At 41.5% G+C, this 19692-nt stretch overlaps 1 protein-coding gene across 3 annotated transcripts in view; it reads left to right on the forward strand.

The window, feature by feature from the left end:
* Positions 1-19692, forward strand: part of MAP2K4 (mitogen-activated protein kinase kinase 4) — a 137866-nt gene that overhangs the window by 84880 nt on the left and 33294 nt on the right. For all 3 annotated transcript variants that reach the window (XM_027047464.2, XM_027047465.2, XM_053212426.1), the window contains 3 exons: positions 11047-11166; positions 13487-13538; positions 17224-17351. In XM_027047464.2, coding sequence (XP_026903265.1) covers positions 11047-11166; positions 13487-13538; positions 17224-17351 — 300 coding nt within the window. The remainder of the gene's footprint in view (positions 1-11046; positions 11167-13486; positions 13539-17223; positions 17352-19692) is intronic.

Consider the following 19692-nt stretch of genomic DNA (forward strand, 5'->3'; position numbering starts at 1 on the left):
TTCAGATCACATGCAGGATGGGAGTTGTTGAGGGACTCGACTAGAGGTTCTGTCCTAACCGCGTTCCACGTCCGCTTTCCCAGGGCTGTATTCACTGCTGCTCTGGACTCCTGCCGGCTCAGTCTTAGCCCAGAGTGCTGGCACATGCCAGCCTGTTTCCTGTGGCCACTGTTTCATCGTTCCCGCAAGCCACACTTCAGTGCGTAACCCCAGCCTACACAGGGTGGACGTCTGATTTTACGAATAGAAGGCAGAGTGATACCCATGATTGCAAAGTATCGGAAACAACGCAGACAGCTTGGAATAGGGTCTGAACAGTATGCTCATCTTTTCTTATCAATAGCTGGGTAAAATTCAGTTTTATGGATCTCAGGAAGGTTGCAGGGGGTTGAGATATGCAGCTGTAAGCACAAGCATCTATCAAACATTCTAGAGTTTTCACGTGTATTCTCTTGGTAACAGTCTCAGGGGGCTTAGAGGCATTATCCCCCTTCTCCAGAGAGGAGGCTGAGGTTTGAGGACTGATTTGATGGGCATCACATAGCCAGGAAGTGATAGAGATGAGACTTCACGAGCAAAAATCTCACTGTTATTTCTGTGATGGAACAAGTGGTCCAGGGATGAGGAACTTTTCAGCTTCATTTAAAAAAAACAATCTGCTGGGGCACCTGGTGGCCCAGTCGGTTAAGTGTCTTACTTGGGCTCAGGTCATGACCTCATGGTTCGTGCGTTTGAGCCCCGCGTCAGGTTCTGTGCCGACAGCTTGGAGCCCTGAGCCCGGAGCCTGCTTTGGAGTCTGTGTTTCCCTCTCTCTGCCCCTCCCCTGCTAGTTCTCTCTCTCTCTCTCTCTCTCTCTCTCTCTCTCTCTCTTTCAAAAATAAATAAAGGGACGCCTGGGAGGCTCAGTCGGTTAAGCACCGACTTCGGCTCAGGTCATGATTTCACGGTTTGTGAGTTCCAGCCCCGCGTCGGGCTCTGTGCCGACAGCTCAGAGCCTGGAGCCTGCTTCGGATTCTGTGTCTCCCTCTCCCTCTGCCCCTGCCCTGCTCATGCTCTGTCTCTCTGTCTCTCTCAAAAATAAATAAACATTAAAACATTAAAAAAAAACTAAAGATAAAAAAGCAATCTACTTTTTAACATTGATACAGTTCAGTTGTATAAAGTCCCAAACTGCCCCAACAGGCTGATCGTCAACTTCCCTCCGCCCCCACTGCCAAGAAGTAATGGGGACCTGCTGAATAATACAAAATGAAATTCAGAAGCAAAAAGTTCACCTTTAAAGAGTGCATGGGCAGCGTGTTTCCTGATGTTACAAAGGTTAACGTTTTAAACAGATTAAATAAAGGTTTAGAGGAACATTTTTCTCTCGAGGGTGATCACTTTTAGGATCTTTTTGGTGATGTGACCTTCAATTCCAATAATAGACCCAGAATTCTGGGTTATGAAGGGAAAGAGCAGAAGTGAGTGGATGCGGTCTGGACTTCTTTTTTTTTTATTAAAAATTTTTTTTTAAATGTTTATTTATTTTTGAGACAGAGAGAGACACAGCACGAACAGGGGAGGGTCAGAGAGAGAGGGAGAAATAGAATCTGAAACAGGCTTCAGGCTCTGAGCTGTCAGCACAGAGCCAGACGCGGGGCTCGAACTCATGGACTGTGAGATCATGACCTGAGCCGAAGTCCGACGCTCAACCGACTGAGCCACCCAGGCGCCCCTGGATTTCTTACTTAACTACCGCTGTGAGGAAGACAAATCGCTTTTAATTCCCGTCACCTTGAGGAACCCACCAGAATATTTCATTTCATAATTTGTATCCCCCATAGGACATTGGTTCATGGTCTGGTTCAGTCAACCATCCATCAAGGAGCTTGCAAGACATTAATTTTCTTCTTGCAGCTGCTGCGAGGAGATTAATCTTGCCGTTGGGGGAATAATTGAGCCTCTGAAAGTCCCATAGCTTTACTCAGACAGTGAGTGAATAATATTTCATACTGAAGTTTATAACTCTGTTTTTTAAATTTTTTAATGTTTATTTATATTTGAGAGAGAGACAGAGTGTGAGAGGGTGGGGGTTCAGAGAAGAAGGCACAGAATCCAAAGCAGGCTTTAGGCTCTGAGCCGTCAGCACAGAGCCCGACGTGGGGCTCAAACTCACAAACTGCGAGATCATGACCTGAGCTGGAGTCGGACACGTAACTGAACCACCCTTTTGACCCTGTAACTCAGTTTTTTGCCATTGTCTCCAACCATTTGCACTTCTTTCTATGGTAGAACTGAACTCAAATAAAAAGCCCAAAGTACAACTTGGATTTGATGTAGATATGTTACTAAGACACCTAATTGCATGGGTTTCTCAACACGTTTTCATACTTTGTAGACAGGGAAACAAAGAGCTTGACAGCATTGAATAATAAACGTAATTTCTAGTCTGTAGCTTGCGTAAAAGGTCCGCACCTGCCATTTATTTTATTAACGCTGAAACCTAGAATCACTTAAACAAATGTCCTTTAACATATATATTTTCACAATTCACTGAGTGGAAGTCCTTCCTTCAGGTATCTTTTGAGGTTGGAGAAATTCTAGTCTGGAACATACACTTCTGAGTAACCATAGAAGTTCACCAGATTATATGGAAGGCAGTGATATTAGCTGAATTTCATCTTCTCGCTTTCTACCCCTGCTACTACTCATGCTCTTTCCTTTCCTTCTCGCTTGCAAATTTTAAGTACAGCTTTATGGGGATAGAAGGGACATACACTAAAATGCACATATTTAAAGTGCACAGTTTCATATGTGTGAACAAGTGTATTCACCTGTAGGATTATCACTGTAATCAAGATAACTGGACATTTCCGGGGTGCCTGGGTGGCTCTGTTGGTTAAGTGTCCGACTCTTGATTTCGGCTCAGGTCGTGTGTGATCTAAGGATTTGTGAGGTCAAGCCCCATGTCGGGCTCTGCACTGATAGTGTGGAGATAGCTTGGGATTTTCTCTCTCTCTCTCTCTCTCTCTCTCTCTCTCTCTCTGCCCCTCCCCTGCTCTCTCTTTCTCTCAAAATAAATAAACTTAAAAAAAAAAGATAATGGACATTTCCATCACTCACACATTTCCTTGTGCCCTGTATGTAACACACACATGTCCCTTCTGCCACCGTGCAGCTTTCTGCCACTATAGATGAATGTGCCTTTTCTAGAATTTTGCACAGGTAGAGTCCTACAGTAGGTACGTGTTGTCTTTCTTCACTCTGCAGAATTATTTGCAATTCCTGTTGTGGTGTGTGGCAATAGTTGGTTTCTTTTTTTGCTGAGTAGTGGAAGTGGTCTTCCATTGTGGGGATACACCATAGTTGTTTTACCCCTTTATACCCGCTGCGGGACTTTTGGATTGCCTCTGGTTTTTGTCTGTTACGAATAATGCTGCTGTGAGCATCTGTGTACAAGTCTGTGAGGGGGACCCATGGTTTCATTTCCCTTGGGGAAATAAACACCTGGCAGTGGAGTGGCTGGATCATGTGGTAGATGAATGTTTGACTTTATAAAGCTGTTTTCCAAAGTAGCTGTACCATTTTCAACCTTCAAAAGTAATGTATGAGAGTTCTCTTTCTTCCACATCTTTTCCACCACTGGGGATGGTCTGTCTTTTTAATTTTTAGCCATTCTAGCTGGTGTATGCTGGAATCTCATTGTGTTTTAAATTTGTGTTTCTTTAGCGGCTAATGATGTTGAACAACCTTTCATAAGATTGTTTACCAACTTTATGTCTCCTCTGATGAAGTTTCTCTTTGGACTTTTATCCATTTTTTAAAAAACTTGTTTTTTTTTGTTTCTTTCTGAGTTTTGGGAGTTTTAAAAATACGTATTCTGGATACAGGTTTGTTATCAGATAAAGGATTGCAAATATTTGCTCCCTCATCTGTGGCTTAGCCATTATACTAGTAATGGCATTTTTTTGGGAGGGTGAAAGTTTGTAATTTCAACGTGGGCCAATTTGTTAACTTTTTTGAAAAAATGTATTGGGATTGCGCTAAATCTGTAGGTGAGTTGGAGGGGTATCAATATTTTAAAGACATCCAGTGTAATGACTCATTTGCTTGATATTTTACTTCATTTATTTACATTAATTTTTCTCAACAATATTTGTAGGTTTCACTTTATAGTCCTATCACTTTTTTTGTTGTTTAGTTTATCCTTAAGTATTTAGTATTTTTTGGTGCTGAATAAATGATCTTCAAAAAAAAATTTTTTTTTTACATTTATTTATTTTTGAGAGACAAAGACAGAACACAAGTGGGGGAGGAGCAGGGAGAGAATGAGACACAGAATCTGAAGCAGGCTTCAGACGCCAAGCTGTCAGTACAGAGCCCGATGTGGGGCTCCAACTCACAAACCATGAGAGCATGACCTGAGCCAAAGTCAGATGCTCATCCGACTGAGCTACCCAGGCACCCCAATAAATGATATTTTAAAGAAATTTGTCTCCTCTTGTTTTGTGATTGATATAAAGAAATGCGGTTGATTTTTGTTTGTTTATCTTGGCTACCCTAACTTTGTTAAACTCACTTGTGAGTTTTGGTAGTTTTGTGTGGACTCCCTCACATTTTCCACGTAGATTATCACGTTGTCTGTGAACAAAGAGAGTTTACCTCTTTGTAGTTTGGTTGCATTTATTTCTGTATTTCTTGCCTTATTGCACTGGCTAGATCCTCTAGTATGCTGTTGAATAGAAATAGTGAGAGGAGACATCCTTGTAATGTTTCTCATCTAAGGGAGGAACCACTCAGGGTTTCACCAGGAAGGGTGATGTTAGCTGTAGGTTTTTTGTAGATGTTCTTTATCAAGTTGAGGAAGTGCCCTTCTGTTTCTTATTTGCTGAGGGCTTTTTTTTTTTTTAACATTTATTTATTTTTGAGACAGAGAGAGACAGAGCATGAACGGGGGAGGGTCAGAGAGAGAGGGAGACACAGAATGTGAGACAGGCTCCAGACTCTGAGCTGTCAGCACAGAGCCCGATGTGGGGCTCGAGCTCATGGACTGCGAGATCATGACCTGAGCTGAAGTTGGCTGCTCAACCTACTGAGCTACCCAGGTGCCCCAGGTCTTTTTTTTTTTTTTTAATGTCTGTTTATTTTGAGAGAGAGAGAGAGAGAGAGAGAGAGAAAGAGAGAGTGAGCATGAAGGGGGAGGGGTAAAGAGAAGGAGACCCAGAATCTGAAGCAGGCTCCAGGCTCTGAGCCCGATGTGGGACTTGAACCCACCAACCATGAGATCATGACCTGAGCCAAAGTCGAATGCTCAACCAACTGAGCCACCCAAGCACCCCAAATTTGCTGAGATTTTTTTTTTTAAATCAGGAATGGATGTTAGAGTTTTGTCACATTCTTTTTCTGTATCCTTAAGATGATTGTGTATGGTGTTAGAGAAATTCTTTTTTTCATATCCTAAGTTACATGGATTGCTTTTCATATGTTAAACCAACCTTACATTCCCAGGGTAAATCCACTTGATTATGATGTGTTACCTTTTTAACATGTTGTTGGATTGAGTTTGCTGAAATGTTATTTAGATGTCTTATACCTGTGTTCTTGAGAGATACTGATCTGTAGTTTTCTTGTAATGTTTTTGGCTTTTGAATCAGCATATCGATTTGTATCTGTGTATCTGAGCTAGCCTTACAAAATGAGCTAGAAAGTAGTCCCTGTCTGCAGTTCTCTGGAAGAATTTGTAGAGAATTGGTATTTCTTCTGGAAATGTTTGGTAGAATCCACCCCTGAAGCCATGTGAATGTAGAATTTTCCTTGTGGGAAGATTTTTAACTACAAATACAATTTCTTTCAAAGATAGAGCTCTATTCAAGTTATCCATTTCTTCTTGAGTGACATTTGGTAGTTTTGTTTCTCTGAAGAAATTTGTCCCTTTCAACAGAATTGCCAAATTAATTGGCAATTTAATAGATAATTTGCATCTTCTCTATTTTTTCCTGATGAATCTGGCTAGAGATTTATCAGTTTTATTAGTCTTTCAGGGAGCCAGCTTTCAGTTGCATTAATTTTCTGTCATTAGAATTTTCTATATTTTACTATTTTCTTTCTTTTTTTTTTTATGTTTATTTTGGAGAGAGGAGAGAGACAGAGTGTGAGTGGGGAAAGGGCAGAGAGAGAGCAGGAGACACAGAATCTGAAGCAGGCTCCGGGCTCTGAGCTGTCAGCAGAGATGCCAACACGGGGCTCAAACCCACAAACCATGAGATCATGACCTGAGCTGAAGTCGGACACTTAACCAATGAGCCACCCAGGCGTCCCTGTTTTTCTATTTTCTATGTAAATTTTTTTTTATTATGATCACTCTTCCTTCCTATTTTTTGCATGTTTTGGTTTAATATGCTCATCTTTGTCTCGTCTCTTAAGGTAATTCTTGCTTTTTTTAAACTATGGAATATTTCAAACATACTGAAAAATTACAAAGGAATTATAGTGTACCCAACACTGCAGATTAGCACTTGGGCATATTTACTCTTTATTTGTCTTAAAAAACATTTTTTTTAACGTTTATTTATTTTTGAGACAGAGAGAGCATGAATGGGGGAGGGTCAGAGAGAGAGGGAGACACAGAATCTGAAACAGGCTCCAGGCTCTGAGCTGTCAGTGCAGAGCCCGACGCGGGGCTCAAACTCATGGACGGTGAGATCATGACCTGAGCTGAAGTCGGACACTCAATCGACTGAGCCACCCAAGCGCCCCACTCTTTATTTGTCTTTAAAGTATAGCTATGGTTGAGGGTCCCATCCTAATCTCCTTCTCACTGTACAGTTTTAAACACTGTCTTGAGTTAATATTTCTTTCAACTTCTTTATTTAGGCTTTCCAATGTGTATTTTTCCCTAAATAATATGTAGTATCGATGTATGTATTTTTAAAATTTACATAAATGAAATTTTCTTGTATGTATCCCTCATAGCATTTTCTATTTACCATAGTTTTCAAGATTCATCCATATAGATAAATATAGATCTTTAATATATAGATTTGGGTCATTAATTACTTTATATTATTTACTTATTTTTTTAGTAGGCTCTATGCCCAATGTGGGGCTTGAACTCACAACCCCTAGAACAAGAGTTTCATGTTCTACCAACTGAGCCAGCTAGGCACCCCTGATTTGGTTAATTTATCTTAACTGCTATGTAGTATTCTAATGATTAAATATACCATTTTTTACATTTCTTCAATAATCCCCAACAAAGGTTGTTTCTAATTTTTGCAGTTATAAAACAGTGTAAAAATGAACGTCTTTTTGCATTTCTCCTTGACAACTTAGATTACAGATTCCATACAGCACACACCTAGAAATATAATTGCTAGGTTAAATCATATGAACTATTCCCACCTTAGTGGCTATTGTGACATTTCTCTTCATAGTGGTTGTTCTAACTTGTGTTCCTACTAGTAAGAATGAGATTTCCTTGTCAGGAATTGTATACAGGTGTCAGTACTAGAAACTGTTAGTGGCTTACTGAGTTTGTGGTTTACATTGTTAAGATTGTCCTGTGGTTCAAGTTGGCTTGTAGAGTTCAACTGTGATGTCCATACAAAGGAAGAGAAGAGGGAAGAACCAAAAAGACCATTCTGGAATCATCAGCCAACTGTTTTTGTGGATATCTTGTTGGCTGCCCTTCTCTGTGTAGAAGACAGAGAAATGTAGTTTCAGCTGGGCACATTGTATGTAACAAAGAGGGGGTAGTTGTTGGGGAAGCCATTTATTGTCACAGACATTTATTGTCACAGACCTCATTGCTAACATTTCGTATTACTAAATGTTTTGGTTTTGGCAATTGGGTGAGTTTGAAGTGGTATCTTTTTTTTTTTTTTAATGCTTATTTATATATTTTTGAGAGAGAGAGAGCGAGAGCAAGCGAGCGAGCAGGGGAGGGGCAGAGAGAAAGGGAGAGAGAAAATCCCAGGCAGGCTCTGCACTGTCAGCACAGAGCCCGATGCGGGGCTTGATCTCATAAACTGTGAGATTATGACCTGAGCCGAAATCGAGAGTAGGACACTTAACCGACTGAGTCACCCAGGTGCCCCTCTTCTGGACAGGTTTTAGGGGCACCTGGGTGGCTCAGTCGGTTAAGCATCCAGCTTTGGCTCATGTCATGGTCTCGAGTTTCTTGAGTTTGAGCCCTGCGTCTGTCAGGGTGAGTCTGCTTGGGATTCTCTCTCTTTCTCTCTGCCCCTCCCCCTCTTGCAAGTGTGTGCGCGCGTGCTCGCTCTCTCTCTCTCTCTCTCTCTCTCTAAGTAAATAAATAAATAAACTTAAAAAAAAAAGTTTAAACCTTTGCTTTCCAAAAAATCCATTTGGGATTTTTGTATCTTTATTTGTGAGTGATCTGAGATAATGATCTCATTTAACTCTTTTCCATCTGGAAGGCCACTGGTTCCAGCAACATTCATTGAATATTCCATGCTTTCGCCACTCTTTGCTCTGCTACATCTATCATACTTCATACTTCCATGTGTTGCATGGGCTTTTGCATCTGTTGTATTGGTCTGTTTACTTTTCCCCCTGCATCAGCACCACTGTCTTTTATTTTGACAGCTTCACAGCTTTATAAAAAGTCTTTGTTTAGTAGACCAGGCTCCACTTTGCGTCTCTCTTTGGTCAGTTGTTATGTCCCTTAGTCAAATTTTATACGTGTCTTCGTCAACGTTTTGCTTCTTTTGTTAGATACATTACGAGGTGCTTTATACTTTTTGTATTGTGAGTGGTGTCTTTAAAAAAATTTTTTAATGTTTATTTATTTTTGAGAAGAGAGAGAGAGAGAGAGAGAGAGAGAGAGAGAGAGCGTGAGCAGGGGAGGGGCAGAGAGAGAGGGAGACGCAGAATCTGAAGCAGGCTCCAGGCTCCAAGCTGTCAGCCCAGAGCCCAATGTGGGACTCGAACTCCCAAACCGCGAGATCACGACCTGAGCCGAAGATGGATGGACGCTTAACTGACTGAGCCACCCAGGCGCCCCTTGAGTGGTGTCTTTTTAAACAATTTATTTTCTGAGTGGGTACTGTAGGCATATAAGCATGCCATTGGTTTTATCTGGTTCTCGTCCCTAGGAACACTTATCTCGATCTCAGTGGTTCAGGTTTTCATCATCCTTCACTTTTCTTTTCCGTAAATCCATATTTAGTAATTTCTACTTTCGCATTTCAGTCATGTGAGTGTCCCGTCTCGTGCTTGACCGTGAAAGTAATGTTGCTGTTGCTGCTTTTGGGGGCACCTCAGACCATCCCCCCCGCCCCCCACCTTTTTAAACATTTTTAAATGCAGCTCACCGCTGCTCCTCCCTATTCTCAGTTATGGTCAAAAGGAAGTGCCCGAAGAGATAAGAAGTTTACATTAGGTTATGTGGCTTGGCAAGCACAAGATCTCTCTGTCTCTGGAGCTGATGGCCACCCCCACCCCCATTTCTAGTTTCCTTCCTACCTTTATTTCCCCTGTTCTGTGTCTCTGTTTCTCTCTTGGTTGCCTTCCTCTTTTCCCCTGCTTCTTCCTCCTCCTCTCATTTCTGTAACTGTCATTTTTTGGCACCTGCCAGGACACTTTATTTTGTACTTTACATATGTCAACTCATTTGATTATATCCTAGTCACTGAGGATGGCGGGGCAGCCCTGTTTCCTAGATGAGGAACGGAGAGGGGGGCCCAGGCTTGCACAAGTGGGGGAGTCTGGATAAGAAGTCAGGCCTTTCAGTGATCTTTCCACTTCGCTATGCTGCTGAAGTTAGGTTCCTTCCTTGTAAGTAGATGAGTTCAGTGGGCTATCTCTCTCTCTAATAAAAAAAGTTTTTTAGTGTATCTATTGAGATGGTGTGTTTAGATTAAAATAAATTCGAGCGTTTGTTTCGGGGAAAGGGTGCTACTCAGCCCTTTGTGAACAGCAGTCTGTAAGAGCACCCATAAGAAAAAAAGCCGCAGAGAGAGAAGAAAGAAAGTATAGGTTGAGGGGCTCCGTCGGTTGAGCGTCCGGCTTAGGCTCAGGTCATGCATGATCTCACAGTGCGTGAGTTCCAGCCCCGCGTCCGGCTCTGTGCTGACAGCTCGGAGCCTGGAGCCTGCTTCGGATTCTGTGTCTCCCTCTCTCTCTGCCCCTCCTCCACTCACGCTTTTTCTCTGTCTCTCAAAAATAAATAAACATTAAAAAAAAAGTTTTTAAGAAAATGTAAGTGGAAATTCGCTATGTCAAATATGTTTTACAAGTAAGAATTCCGTGAAGCCAAGTAAGTTCTGGCAGGTGGTGCCTCCCGTCGTGAGGGCACCGTTATGTGTCTCAGTCTCCATCACAGCGTAGGTATGCTTCCTGTGTGTACGTGAAGGGTCCTTGCTTTTAGGTGTTGAGGGGAGCCAGGAGTTAAGTAAACTGGGTTCTGTTCCTGGCTCTGTCACTGATGGGCGTTGTTATTCTGGGCAAGCCGTTTTGCCTTCTCGGGCATCAATCTCCTACGTAATCAATCCAGGTAGGAGCTTAGTGGTAGCGAATCTGCCAGGATGCAGCTGGTCCACAAATTCCTAACAGCACGCAGAATCGTCATCATCCCAGTAGCCGTTCTCATTCTCGCAAGGCCCTCCGTAGTCCGCGTTCATGGGTACACGTCCTCTTAGAGCGCTATCCCCGTGGTGTCTGCTTACATCTTGCGTGTTCTCGTGCGGACCTCCCACGAACCCTAGAGCCTCCAGATTACTGTCCTCGATTTTCTTTGTTAGCGGCAACGAACAGTTTCCCACATATTTTCCATACCTGTGTTTAATTATGGGAAAATTGGAACTCTTTGTGAAAGCACAGAAGTTTCCCTGTAAGACCATCCCCGTCTTTACAATTAAGAGCAGGGACATCGGGCAGATAGGTTTGGGTTTACAGAGGAGGGGACTCTTCTGCCCAGGGCTTTAAGGAGGAACCAGAAATGACTGCTAGTTGCTTTTTCTCTCATTGTATTTCTATTTTAAGTAAAGGAAACATAGTACTTAATCCTGAGATGTAAAGGAATAACAGATATTTGTTATTTTATAGGGTGACTGTTGGATCTGTATGGAACTCATGTCTACCTCGTTTGATAAGTTTTACAAATATGTATATAGTGTATTAGATGATGTTATTCCAGAAGAAATTTTAGGCAAAATCACTTTAGCAGTAAGTACCTGGTTTTCAAATTGTTCATTCTGTCTATACTTCCGTAAAGATGCTGTTGGGGTTTTGAATGTCCATATCTGAATGTCCTTCACAGAATGGTTTTGACCTTCCTGGAAAATCATTTGTAATAGGAAAAGAGACACAGTCACTTCTGTGGGGTAACTAATACAAGTCCTGAGACACAATTTTCAAAATATATTCTATGTAAAAACTGTAATACTCTGTTCATTAAAATCACAATGAACCATAATACATTGTGCTGTAAGTAGGACCAGAAGAAATCTGCTCCTTTTTAGCCCTGTTGTTTTTCCTACTTTTAAATCGGTTGTATTCTCACCATTGTCTCTGAATTAATCAGAATTACAGCAGTTCCCTTGAAGTCCCTTACACTGAAACTCTTAAAGCATATTTCCTGTGGTTTACGCTTTGAGCTGCCCACTCTAAACTATTTAAATTTTTGCCTAGCAATTTCCGTAACCTGCATTGCTACTAATTGGGTCAATTCACTTTCACCAGACTACCAAAAAGAGGCCAGGTGCTTTTTTACATATGTGTTTGTCGTTTTGAAAGCGAATTCCTCACCATTTTCTTTCTTGCTCTGAATCTTTCAGCTGACCAAAGTTGTCCACGAAATCCTTTTCAGTAGGGTAAAATTAGTAAGACTCTCAGAAACCCGTAAGAATCTCAGCTAACGACACGACTTAGGTTAGTGAATGTGCAAAATAAGTTTTCTAGGGATTTGTAAGGTAGATATTCCGGTCGCGAGTAATTTCCCGCCTCTTCCTTTCCTGCATCCTCTATTTTCAGAATAGTCTACCTGCTAACTGCCAACTCATCCCGTTTTATCCTTAAGCGTTAATGTAAAAATATATGGGCAGTTTCTGATCTGTATTTTAGTCATGAAAGGTGTGTGTGTGTATAATTGGAATTTTAAAAATCAGATGAAACGCTAATCATCGAAATCTTGAGATCCATGGGTCTCGTTAATATTTTAATTTATTTAGCTAAATTGATTCATAAATTTAAATATTTTATGAGCTAAAGGTTAAGTTATACACCCTTTCATATGGTTTTATAAAAAGAAGCTGAATTACACTAGAAACTTATTTTTGGGAAGATAAATGAAATTTTGTCATCTCTCCAGTATACCAAACCCAGTATTCATAGCAGTTATAATGCAACAGTAGTAGAATAATGATAATAGCTAATGGTTATTGAATGTTTATTTTGTGTCAGGCCAAGATCTTTCGACATTTTCTCTTCGTAGTAATTCTCTGTGGTAAATAGGGTAGCCCCCTTTTTACACATGACAGATCTGGGGCCTGTAGAGGTTAAGTAGTTAATTTGCTCTGAATCTCATACAGTTGTAGATGGTGAATGATTTAAGGCCCAGGCAGCCCCATCCCAGAATCCTGCTCTTGACCGCCATGTACCAGGGTGGCCGTGAAGTTGGGAAACATAGACAAAATTGTTTTATTGTATAATGCAGTATATGTAATATAGAAACACTAGTAAATCATTTACTACATGTTTGCCTATGTTTCCAGACTTGGTGATCATCCTTCCTCTTAAGCACAACATTTAAAATCACTTGGTGTTAAATCTCTTCTTGCTCATTAACAACCCAATGAACACAAGAGGCTTAGCTGCTTCAAACATTGCAAGTTCTGCATTCCTGACACCCAGCGGCTTGATGGGGCAGAGACTTGACCTTTTGATAGCAAATGGTTGGCCTGTCCTTTGGTCCTCTTTTAGTTGGAGACTGTGGAAATTTTAACTCAAGTCCCTGTTCCCTATATTCCTGAAGAAATGACTGGTTTTCTGAGCAGTGATCAAACAATATTGTCAGTTCTGAATAAATTGCGATAGAGGTTGAGCAGAGATACTTTGGCTCTGTGAAAATGACTTTGAAGGCGTTGCACCGAGTGAAGGGGAATGAGTAATTAGTAGACACCGAGGAAATTTGGAAAAACTTAATTTAAATTAGAGGTTATAACGGAACCAGACTATATGGACTCTCTTGTATGGAATATTTCCATTCTTAAAAGTTTGAAGGTGTGAGAAATGTACAACTTTGTAATGACTTACTGAAAAATTATAAGTTATTGGGTTCTTTTCATTATTGGGGACCAGCATGTAAAAGCAAGTAAGTTTTCAGATCTAAAATGATCATGTAGCATTTTCACTTAACACAAGAAGTGGACAGAATATTGAAATAATGGAGCCTAAAAGAATATAAAGGGCTTCCGGGGCTGTGATAAACTGCATGCTTTTTGATTAAAAGGATATTACTTCTCTCATCTTTGCTTTTTCTCCCCAGACTGTGAAAGCACTAAACCACTTAAAAGAAAACTTGAAAATCATTCACAGAGGTGGGTAGGAATTATTTTTTATAGATTAGAAATTAATCTATAAAATTTCCTTAATAGGAAAACATTATTGAAAATTACAGTGTCACTGTCTAAGCTTTCCTGAAATACTTGTGTTTTTAGCAAAACATATGTATCCTAACACTATTGTTATTTTTTCCCTAAAACTTTATTAATTTAAGGTATTTTTTCCTTTGGGATTCTATAAATTTCAGCTTAGTTTATTCATATATTGAGTTTAGAAATTGAAATAGATTTTCCTGCAAGTTCTTAGTACTCTTATTTGAAAAACAGTTATTCATTTGCTTGATAGATAATGTTTCTCTGTGTATACAAATGAGCAGGAAGATGGTCCTGGGGACATTCAAATGATTTGGAGGATGGTACCTTGAGCATTTTATTTTTACATATGTATGTATGTATGTATTTATGTTTATTTTTGAGAGAGAGAGAGAGAGAGAGAGAGCATGAGCAGGGGAGGGGCAGAGAGAGGGAGACACAGAGCCCGACGTGGGGCTTGAACCCACAAGCTGTGAGATCATGACCTGAACTGAAGCTGGATGCTCAACCGACTGAACCACCCAGATGCCCCCCTTGAGCATTAAAAAAAATGTTTTTTTTTAATGTTTATTTTTGAGCAAGAGAGAGAGAGAGCGCAAGACGGGGAGAGGCAGAGAGAGAGGGAGACACAGAATCTGAAGCAGGCTCCAGGCTCTGAGCTGTCAGCATAGAGCCTGATGTGGGGCTCAAACCCACGAACTGCGAGATTATGACCTGAGCCGAAGTCAGATGCTAAACCGACTGAGCAACTCAGGCCCCTCGACCCTCTGGAGCATTTTAAAGTCATGTTACTGTCCCTTTCAGGTGTTTCTTCTTTACTTTAGAAGATTTTTTTGAAAACAGAGAGAGATGCTTTGATTGTTACTGTACATTGAAATTCATCTAAAGCATTTGTATTTGCATGAACAGTGATCTTGGCCTTGTTAGACACAGGTCCGAATGTAAACATTTGATGTAGATTTATTGGAAGTCGGGGGGAATCACGAAATTAATTCAGCAAACAGATTTCACAGTTGCTCTATTTATTACTATGCTAGACTCAGGGCCGTGTGGTGGTGGCTTTGAAGAAGTAGCCAAGGTCACTCTCCTCACGAAACTTGTCACGGACAAATCCAGGACAGTACATGGCACTGTGTGGTTCAGCCGAACAGTAAATAGGGCAGAGAGTAGAAGGTCGTATTCAGAACAGTGGAAAACCTTGCACTCTAGGAAACATGATGTCTAGTGCTTAAAGAAATTAACAATTGGGGCATTTGTTTAAGTCACTTTCATTTGGCGTTGACTCAGGACCGCTGAAATTAGTTAACCTTGAACATCAGCATATGTTGTATTATCAGGAATAATTTTGCGTGGCTTAATGTTTGTTAAAAAATAATAGGAGGTAGGCTTCTTATTTCCTCTTTTGGCCTAGAATCATGTCGGGTTAGGTCGCTAACCAAAATTATTTTGTTCTTGTTAATCTCGTTCTCGTTTTGGGATATTTTTTTTTGGCTGTATTTTGCGCCTATGAGAGTATCCCCTTTAGGGCATTTAACACTTACCTCGAGGATACTCGCCAATCACAGTGAAGCACTAAGACAGTGCCAGAGGAGTAGCTGAACGAGAGGAGTAGCTGAATGAATGGGAAAATCTTCAAAAATAACTTCGGTTTTCCTATTAATAAATGAAATGATGAGTTTATAGCAGTCTCTTTTTTCTTTGATTTTTTTTTTTTTAATTTTACTTTTGAGAAAGAAAGACACACACACAGCGTGAGTGGGGAAGGGGCAGAGAGAGGGAGACTCAGAATCCGAAGCAGGCTCCAGGCTCTGAGCTGTCAGCACAGAGCCTGACGCAGGGCTCGAACCCACAGATTGTGAGATCATGACCTGAGCTGAAGTCGGACGCTCAACCGACTGAGCCACCCAGGCTCCAAGTCCCAGCCCCAAGTCTCTTTTTTTCTTATCCATTATGATCAGTTAGCTTTTTTGCTGTAGTTAAGAGTGCTTTTGGTTATGAGTAACAGAAAATCCTGATAACTGCCTTAAACTTCAAGCAAATTCACCATCTCTGTCCTGACAAGTCGAAGGGTAGGGTGGCTCCAAGCCCAGTATGTTTAGGGTTCAAGTTCCCTTCTTTTGACTCCACCCTTCTTAATATGTTGGCTGTGTCCTCAGGGTGCTAACTGCCACAGCAAGTCCCCAGTGTCACATGTGGATGTGACAGCCTCTTGGAGAAGCTCTTTCTCTTCCCGTTTGGCTATTTTAGGAGCTGGGAAATCTTCCTTCTCTCTCTCCAGTGTTTTCTCTTGTCTCATTCACCAGAATTGCCTCATGCCCTTGCCTCAACTGGTTACTGGCGAGGAACGACCCTGATAAGTTTGGACCAGTCAGGCCCCAGTTTGGAAGGTGTGGTTAGAGCTACACAGAGGAGGATAGATGCCTCAATAAAATCAAATGTAGATTCCGTTAGAAGGGATGGGCTGGTTAGGATGGACGTTTGATAGGCGTCAGCCTTGTCAGTGCTGGTAAGAGACCTTTTCTGGACTTTTCTGTAGCTCTCCTTCTGAGTTATAGACATATTTTTTGTATCTCATCTTTTTTATCCTTGCTTTTTATTCATTGAGATTTGATAGTGATAATGCAATGGATAGAAGCATTGAGACAGGGATAGAGAATTAGTGAGCAAAGGGGGAGAATTGGCCAGACAGTGGGTCTAGCACATTCCGGCAGTGAGTTCATTGTCCGTGAGGAAGGGGTGAAAATCCAGGGGCTAGTTTGGCAAGACCATAAAACTCAGAGAACCAAATGGAAGGCATTTGGCTTTCTCAAATTTACAGGACAGCAGACACACACCTTGGAAGGGGTGAAAATGAAAATGAATCTGGTTTCTCAAGGATGACTCAAAGGATTAGTCGGGGGGAAACTTGATGAAGTCAGCTAAAGTCAGAAAAATCTCTTAAGGAGGAATAATTACTAAGTGGATACGTATCATTTATTGAGTACAAATAAAGTTCAGGTACTGCATCCGGTGTTTTCACGTCCAGAGCCCTGTGAATTAATGATTATTTTCGTTTGGTAGATGAGGAAGTTGTAGCTGCTGAGAGAGTTGACTAGCTTGCCCCAGGTCACATTGTGAATTTTGGACCCAGATTTTGAGTCTTTGCTTCTTTGGTCCAAAAGCTGTGGTTTTGAGGTAGACTGGATTGGATACTTTTCTAAGTTAGATGAAGCTTGACTTTATAACTAAATTGTGGCTGTATAATTTGCACAGTTTGCATGTGGGTGGATAGTCTTTGCCATCCTGTAAGGTAGCTTGGTTTGCTCTTGTAGGTTAAATTCATTCTTTGTATTTTGACCAGTAAGTAATGAATTTGAAACAGGTAAATGAATGTAAGTCTTTTGATATAAACAAAGAAAGCATTATAGAATGCCTACATTTACTGTGAAACATTTCTGAGCCTGCATTTGTAAGCATTGGCATTCAGAGTATTCTTTCCTCATTTTCCTCCTTTTAAATACCTGAATTTTAAGGACTTGGTCACTTGCATTATCTAAAGTTTTTCAGTAATTTTGCTTAACATGCTTTAGAATATAGCTCATTTGACCGTTCACTTGTATGCGGAATGACCTCTCTCTCTCCCTTGCAGATATCAAACCTTCCAATATTCTTCTGGACAGGAGTGGGAATATTAAGCTCTGTGACTTTGGCATCAGTGGACAGCTGGTGGACTCCATTGCCAAGACAAGAGATGCCGGGTGTAGGCCATACATGGCAGTAAGTACGAAGGCCAGATCTTCCTGCTTGGTAGTCTTTGCCCCGAGATCCCCTGCCCTTTGGTGCTCTCCTTCTCAGGGGTCTGACACTGGTCAGCAGTTTTACCATACTAGAATATTTTCCTCTTCCCTAAGAGCCAAATTCAGGTTCTAGCTTCTCCATGGAACTATGAAATTGTCCCAGTGAATTCCTGTTTCCTTGTCTTCCTCTATTCCACTAACCCCCAGGTGGTTCTCAGAAGGCCTCTCTGTTTCCAGCACCCCCTATGCTCTCTTGACTGACGTAGATAACATTGTAGGGTCAGGGATACTATGGATCTTGTGTCCACATCATCCGTTAACACATGGAGAAAGTGTCCTGGGCCACCCAGTGATGCTTTTCTTCCAGTTGGAGAAAAATGGGAGACTGGAGTTCCCAGAGTTCCTAACAGAGCTCACAGTGTCTGGAAGAATCTGAGGCTGTGTTCTGAATATTGTTGGTCCCTTCTTTGGAGGTGGATGAAGCACGCTGACAAATTCAAGGGTAGAAGTCTTGGGCATTTGCCAACTTAGATCCTGTTTGTCCTCGGAGCCGGACTTACACTAGCCAGACTTACACCAGCCATCCACATGGTTCACACTCACCTTATCCCTGTATGTATGCATAGTATGTATGCATATACTGTTCCTACAGGCTGGATTTTCATCTGTATTTGATTGAAAATTCAGTGTCTATGTTTGAAGCGCTTGCCCTAGGTGTTGGTGTCTTCTTTAATGTGGCCGTAGTTCTTTGGGGACCAGCATGCTGCTTGTAAGTGGTGGCATGTGGGTGTGCAGAGTATTGACTCATTCCATTTAGCAGCTTTGGCCGCAGTCTTTATGGACTTGTGTGTGTGTGTGTGTGTGTGTGTGTGTGTGTGTGCAAAAAGATATCTTCATTTGCAGTTTGGGCTTTGTGGATGTTGGCTGGGCAGGCAGATTATTGGGAACATTTGGAAGATCTTGCATTCATCATGATAATTAGAGATAAATGGAACAATTTCAAAAGTAAGAAATAAAACATATTAATCACTGAGCATTTGCGAATTCATATAATTTACACATTTAGTAATGATGCCCTGAGAATTAACTAGAAATTGCCACCTTCATTTTTCGGGCTTGTCACAGCACTAAGGTGACTGAGTACCTTTGCTGTGTAACACTGATGAAAAAAAAATTTTTTTAAAGATAGTTAAAAATTTCTTTAATGTTTATTTTTGAGAGAGAGAGAGAAGGAGAGGGAGGGAGGGAGGGAGGGAGAGAGAGAGAGAGAATGAGTGGGGGAGGGTCAGAGACAGAGGGAGACACAGAATCCGAAGCAGGCTTCAGGCTCCAAGCTGTCAGCACAGAGCCTGATGCGGGGCTTGAACTCTGAATGGCGAGATCATGACCTAAGTTGAAGTCAGACGCTTAACTGGCTGAGCCACCCAGGAGCCCCTGTGTAATTTATGCAGGTTTTAAAACGGTAATTGCAGCACAGCTGAAGCTGAATGTTTGTACTCAGGTGACTTTTTTTTTTTTAATGTTTATTTGTTTTTGAGAGAGAGACAGAGCGTGAGCCAGGGAGGGGCAGAGAGACAGGGAGACACAGAATCCAAAGCAGGCTCCAGGCTCTGAGCCATCAGCACAGAGCCTGACGCGGGGCCCGAACCCACAAGCTGTGAGATCATGACCTGAGCTGAAGTCGGACACTCAACCAACTGAGCCATCCAGGCGCCCCTGTACTTAGGTGACTTTTAAGAAAGAAGGAGACTTTGAGTCTTTGTGTGGAAATAGGGCTCACAGGCCCAGGAGCTGCACTGCTTTTCATTTCCTGCTAAGCTTCTTCAGCTCTGGAGTCAGCAGGCAGATCATAAACTTCTCCGCCTTTAATCCTTCCTGGACTAAATGAAATGCTTCTGTCCGCTCGAGTCTTGTGAGGCCTGTAGATGGGCAGGAGTGTGGTCCACATTAATTTTATTACAAGCCTTAAGGTGGCTTGACTCTTTCTTGATGCATCTTTACATCAGGTATCAGAAATGTATCTTGTCTTTTTTTGTTGTTTTTTAATGTTTATTTTTGAGAGACAGATAGAGATAGAGGGTGAACAGGGGAGGAGCAGACAGCAAGAGGGAGACAGAATCCGAAGCAGGCTCCAGGCTCCAGGCTCCGAGCTGTCAGCCCCACACGGGACTGGAACTCATGAACTGCAAGATCATGACCTGAGCCAAAGTCAGATGCTCAAACCGACAGAGCTACCCAGGCACCCCATAGCTTGTCTTTTTATTTAAGATTTATTATTTTATCTTTGAGCTATAGGAATTGTGATTTCTTTTTAGATTATT

This window comes from Acinonyx jubatus, chromosome E1, assembly GCF_027475565.1.
Source record: "Acinonyx jubatus isolate Ajub_Pintada_27869175 chromosome E1, VMU_Ajub_asm_v1.0, whole genome shotgun sequence".
NCBI lineage: Eukaryota > Metazoa > Chordata > Mammalia > Carnivora > Felidae > Acinonyx > Acinonyx jubatus.